At 42.6% G+C, this 6,441-nt stretch overlaps 1 protein-coding gene across 1 annotated transcript; it reads left to right on the forward strand. All coding sequences in view use genetic code 11, as the record gives it.

Moving 5' to 3' along the window:
• Positions 1 to 6,167, forward strand: EGR_05677 (AP2-associated protein kinase; the record flags this gene model as incomplete). Its single annotated transcript, XM_024494926.1, has 5 exons — positions 1 to 106; positions 593 to 711; positions 792 to 894; positions 5,469 to 5,614; positions 6,042 to 6,167. 5 exons carry the CDS (start codon positions 1 to 3, stop codon positions 6,165 to 6,167), a joined length of 600 nt encoding a protein of 199 aa, XP_024350622.1.
• Positions 6,168 to 6,441: the final 274 nt, after the last annotated feature.

A 6,441-nucleotide genomic window follows, 5' to 3' on the forward strand; every position in this document is an offset into this window, starting at 1 on the left:
ATGCAGCTTCATGTCCGTCGTCTCCTGTTAATGCACGTGGATGAGAGTGATTTGTCTAGCTTCCACCACGACTTTCCCCTTCAAGTCAATGCAATGCAGGCGCAAAGTGGATGTTCTCGACACGATGCTAAGCTCCTCCAAGCAGTGCCACTTACCACACACGCTTTCACGTTAAACAATGAGGGCCCTCCCTCCATGGTGACTTCAAACTAGCTTCCTTTCACCCTCAAAGCCAATCTTTACCTGAGAGTTTTAATGAACGGTAAATGTTTTTTTATTCCCAATGAAAATTTCGCCATCTCTCATTCCACTTAATATCTTTTTTATCTAAAAATGCACTTTACCCATGCCTCCGCAAAGCATTTTATTCAGCTGATCTTAGTCTTTTAGGGTGTTTATTTATGCTTCGGTGCTAAATAGTACACTTTTACATTGCTGTGGAAGAAGAACAACTCTACTTTTGAGGATTACTTTGTCATTCGTATCCATTCTTTGAAGCCGCTATAAGACATGCGAGTTTGGAAGTGGATTTATCGCTAATGCATTTACAGTTTGGCTAACGAGAGGTGTGTTTTACTTTTTCCTTCCCAAGGCGGTTTTGGAATAGTCTACCGAGTTCACTCCCCGGATGGACGTCATTTTGCCCTAAAACGCACTCTGGTTAACAACGAGGTCGATTTGGCCAACATGAAACGAGAAATTACTATCGTGGTGGGTTTTCTTTCTATGTTTTATACCCTTTCCTGTATTTCTCACCACCGCCTCTCGCTACGAGCTGCATTGCTTTTCAGAGTTCCTTGTCACACAAGAACATAATCAACTATGTGGCGTCCAAAGTGACTGAGAGGGAGTCAGAGATTTATGAAGTCCTCCTCCTTACTACCTACTATCCTGGTAATGTGGTCGTCTCTTAATTTCACCCCTGCCTTCGGTTATTAAATGTTCGGTGTTAAGAGAGGTCTTTTTTCGAGTACACGACGATTGTATTTTTCTGACTCTCAACTCTTAAACGCATGTCACGAAACCTGTTCATCCTAGATTCAGCCATCCATCTCGAATAAATTCTTTCGACTGCAAAAAAAACAGTGAAAGGGATTTTTGCACAAACTATTGAAGGATTGTCGGATGTCTTTTCCGCAGGTCGCGAGTAGTCCAGTCCCTGTGCAAGCTGGCATGTGACAGAATTTGAAAAAGTTTGCCTCTTACCCATAGTCCGAGCGGCAGCGATCACGCTTTCTGTGTTCTGCCTTATCCAATCTCGTTCTCTTTATTGTAAGATTTAGTGAATGTCGTTGAATAAACTCTACAGATCAGAGCAAAGAGATATAGGAAGGTAAAAACTACAGGATGATCTTCAAACTTTACATTCGCCCTTTTGGACACGTTGAACCAGATACAAAATGTCTTCTTTATCACTCATCGCCCATTTTTTTGAGTCGTGGCACATTAAAACTAGCTTCGTCCTGGATACGATAATTTGACAAGAGATCCTCTAGCCGTGTGCATTACTTACAGGTCAGCATCTTGTAAACAGTGTGCTGAAATATGAAGAATTACCGTCATCTCCGATGTGACAGAAGTGATATTTCAATGCCATTTTAACCTAAAATAAGTGGGTGAAGGCCCCACCATGATTAACCAAATAAATTTCGACCACTGCTATATCATTTGACTTCCGCTGAAAGTAAATCGGATTGAGTTTGAATGGGAGCCAAAGTAAATATGATTTTAAACGCAATTATTTGTGCAAAGTACAACAAAAGAGAACAAAATGTCGGAGTTTAATTAGAGGTAACAAAAGAATGGAGCTTGGACCCACAGATAAGATCTATTGGACCGTGATATTTTGCTTCACTTCGAGCTCCAACCTTTGCTTTTGAAGTGGTTACAGAAAGCCTGAAGAGCAGGAATGGGAAGGCATAGGAACTAAGTAGTGTACCACCCTATCAAAGCATACCCACCCAAACTGCTATTTATCACACAGACTTGGGGCAAATATTACTTTAATTCAATCGGCTGCATAAAAGAGCGTCGAGGAAGCACCAAAGGTGGTCAAATTGCAAACAACTACTTGTTATGTTTTCTTGAAAAAGAAACGAGGGCGTGTTTTGCAGCGCCATTTCGTCCATTTGGTTGCATTAGAGGGAGATGGACACGGTTGGTCCCATTTCATCTAATCTCGTTGCTATTATCTCTGTCTCCCACGCGGTCGCCCACTAACGAGAGCCGAGCTGCCCCCAATCACTTAGTCAAAGCGAGGCTCCTGGACAGGGTGCTTGGGTTCACTAGCTTTTCAAATTTACATTTCTTGTTGATGCATCGCTTTAAAGGTTCTATCTCTGTACTGCCCTGCCCTATTTTATTCTATCCTCCTTTGTCCTGTCAGGTAGTTCGTGGCATTTTCGGCCCTCTCGCGCTCCCTCACGATGAGGCAACTGTTTGGTCCCTCACGTCGCTATTACAAATGAACGATGCAATTGCCACCACAACGGCATAAAAGGCTTGCCTTTACCTCCACTAAAACAGTAATTCGGCTATTTAAACGAACAGCATTGGTGTGGGTGGTGGCTGAGTCGTGTGTCTTGATGTGTTTAAGACGAAGCACACGAGCCAGCTTTTCATTCGAAGTCGGGGATTTCGTAGGTAGGCACGTTGGGTATGCACATTCATCCCATTCGATCGCTCAAGAGATCGTCAACTGTGAAACCAATTCGTTCTCGAATGCGGCATAGTTAGAGGCGGTTAAACAGATAGACCGGCGAAATTGAAGCTTCCAAGTTCTATGCGAGCAGATTTTGCAATTGAGAGGTATAATACGCTCTCTTGTTCACGCGTTAGCGTTGCCCTTAATCTCTTTTCCCACACCTTTCCCTATGATTCCTTTTATTAGTCTAAAGCAGATTTAAGAATGTTAATTAGCACGCAAGTGGCCAATTAATAAGTGATGAGTTGTGAAGCGGAAAAAAGATGATTTTGCAACCGCAAATGAAACCTAGCGGTTTGGACGATTTTACTTTAAGCTCGATGCTTCGCCACTGCGAACCGGTGGTAAATCAAAGCACCACAAAGGGGTCTGGGTGGTGTAGCAATTAATCAGCCTGTGTGTACTCAAGCTGCCACCAACAAATTCGCTCCGAAGTAAATATGTCACCCGGTTGTACGGAATTTCGTGAGCCAGTGCCTTTTGGCAGTTATTACTGGCTTGAAGAAGTGATAAATTGAGTCGGATGTATCTTCAACACTTTCTCATATCTGTTTTTCTGGTTTAGCCTAATTAATATCTTCTCGCCGTCTCTGTAGCATTTTTTTCGTTTCGTTTCCGGTTACTGAATCAGTACTTCCTGATTTACTCTTCCAGCGGCAATGATTGCACTACTTGAAACCCATTTGTTTAACTGGGAGGTGAGTTATTTATCCAGATGCAGTTGGAATAGTGTAAATGAACCAAATACTGATTTTAAATGAGATACTCTTTGATTTCTCTGCTTTTGATTTGAATATTCCTGTGACCCAGTACCCTGCTGATTCAATGCTTTGCCGAATGGCAGTCGTTTTATATTTTGAGGTCAAACTTTATGGCCATTTTCCTAAAAGGAATCCTTCCTGGACACATTACCACTGGCATGAGTAAGCAAATAAATGAACAGAGAGGCGGGATGCCACCAAAACTGTTCAATCACCTTGGAGTGCTCTCTGTCATCCATTTTTCATTATACGTACCCATACACCGGAATAACTTCGATGGGGCTGTCTTAAGGCGTCTGTCCGATATTTTGACTCAGTTCTTGCTGAGTGTTCCCTGAACGCAGAGATTGTAGGCCTTACTGGTTAGCGTGAAGAAGAGTGCCTAAACTTAGTCCTTTAGGGATTCACTATAACTACTTCGGTTGATTTACGAAGGATTTTCGTCCTGAGTTTGCGTCGTCAAATGATGGTCGCTTTGGAATTGCTCCTGAATAACACATTCAAGAGGTCACTAAATGCTTTCCAAGGATGGATGATTATAACCTGTAAACTGAATGCGAGTGATTAATCAGCCGTCTGCTTGGTAAGTCCTTGAACGTATCCGAATTCTGTAGGACCGGATTTCAGTCTGAAGGCGCGCACTCTTGTCACGTGGGGTGGACACTTCCTCACCTTCATCTCCATGCTCTACCATCCGTCCGCTGCACACAGTTCTGTTTGTTTTTCCCACTACCTCGGCTCTATTGATACTGTAAATGCCACCTGAATTCTCATTTCAGCATGTTGAATGTCAATTTGGCAACTAGTGTTTGTCGGTGATATAAAGAGCTTTCAAAAGCTTGCCTTTCTTAGAGCTGAGTTAGCTGTCGAGGGCTACTATTAGGAATGCTCCAGTCTTCAATGTAAATAAGTGAGTTCCGGCGGTTTTTATAAAGCACATCAGATAATTGGAGCAATTTTCTTAGAAGGTATTCCTTGCTGAAGTAAACCACATTACTATCCATAAGTAATACCTTCCCAACGGAATCAATGTTTGATAATCCCACCATTTTCCCTCTGCAGTGAATGTTTTCGACATTTGGATGCCGACTTACTGTAAACAATCCCACTTATCCTGTCTGATTCCTCTTCACGCCGTAGGATGGAGGCTTTCCCTCTCTAACGTTGTGCATCTACCTTTGAGTGATCCATCACTACAATCAAGTTGTTTCAGTCATTTCGTGGCTGTGTGCTGGTTTGCTGTGCCGTTGACCGCACCCCCTCCTCCTTACCAGACTCGGTTTGCGAACCAAACAAGACCGACTTGCACCCGACATTCCGTGGAGTGAAGAAGAAGAAAGTGATAACAAGCGCAATAAAGGGCGCCTATAGACTGAGGCATCTTTATGCTTCATCATGCATGGAAATAAGCAATCCCTAACCACTGCAAATTGTTTTGACTAGCTTTACCGAAAATTGGACGAAAATGGTTTCCTCGTCTGATACTACGTCTATCTTCTTTTAATTGGAAGTAAATATCGCTATTATTTTACAAGGTCTCATCAAAACGGATGGAATTAAGGTCAGCCTCTAAGTTCACACGCTAGCAGCTTGTCAAAACAGTTGAGGCCTACCAACATGTAGTGGAGCGAAGTCTTTTTTTATGAAGAAGTGTTTACCTTTAAAGCATCAAGAATGGAGAGGGATAGGATTATTGTTCAATCGATGCAAATTCTGATGTCCTCCATTGCTGGGTTATCTGAAGGAGCCAGGACTTCCCGCATTCCATGGAGTCTTAATAATCGCCAGGAAAGGGTCGTAAACTGTGACAATTTTGGGATAAAGGTGGGCAGCGTAAACCCTTTAGAAGGTAATATATGCAGTCTCTAATGACTTTTAGTACTAAATTCCCAGAATTTACTAATGCTAACCACCCCTGATGACTACAAGCTGCCACCATGCCTAAATGGACAGAATTGATATTTTCCCACCCTTTTTACTCATTTCATCTTTTTTTTTTCTAGCTACTGTATCCCAAGTTCTGGCAGAGCGTCAGCAGAAGGGTCTCCGATTTCTGGAGGTGGAGGTTCTTCGGATCCTTACCGATGTCTGCGAAGCCATCTCCCGACTGCATCACTGCGAAACTCCTATCATTCATCGAGATCTCAAGGTGGGTGGCTTGAAACCCATGCACACTTTCTCCTCCATTACTCGGGATAGTAAATATAGGGACATACTGAATTATGAATGGTTTCGACTGGTTCATTGTAGTTATTATGTAGAACTCGAAATTAAGATTGTTGCCAAAGTTGGATCAGGTTCCGAGACCTCTTCTGTGGTGGATTTCCGTGGATTCGACCATCTACAGCAGGTGTCAATTTTTCCCTTTCTGACAGTGTTAGCCTGTGAAATCGGAATTGTCGACCTTTTTGGAGTAGGCTTCTAGCTGCTGTTACTGATTCAGGTTTTGAATTCTCCCTGGATGTGGGATGGAGGATGTACGCTTCAAATTACCTATTTATATTCAATCGTCTACCATGACCAGTTAAAGAGCTCTCGACCCTCCAAAAACTATCTGCTGCTCCTCCCATCCTTAGATTGAAAACCTACTCATTGACAGTCGAAGGAATGTTGTCCTCTGCGACTTTGGGAGTGCTACCTCACGGATTCTACATCCGGCAAAGCATGGAACTCTTCGTTGTCAGGAGGAGATTGAAAAGTAAGTGCATTGTCAATTCTTTGATCGGTAGACTTAGTCAAAGGAATGACAAAGCTTGGGAAGTTTTTAATTTTGAATCTCAGCACAAGACAATCCAATTTTGTAGCCTAATGTCTAGGAAGGTGTTTTTACAAATGGAATGACAGTTTTATAGGACCAAAGCGTGAATGAGGGTGTGGTTATCACTTGTTCTTTCTTTGGAACATGGAATACCTCTTCATGTTCATCCACGTAACTTTTTCAGCTTTTAACAACTTCCAAGGCTTATGCCTAGCTAA

This window comes from Echinococcus granulosus, assembly GCF_000524195.1.
Source record: "Echinococcus granulosus chromosome Unknown EG_S00044, whole genome shotgun sequence".
Classification (NCBI taxonomy): domain Eukaryota; kingdom Metazoa; phylum Platyhelminthes; class Cestoda; order Cyclophyllidea; family Taeniidae; genus Echinococcus; species Echinococcus granulosus.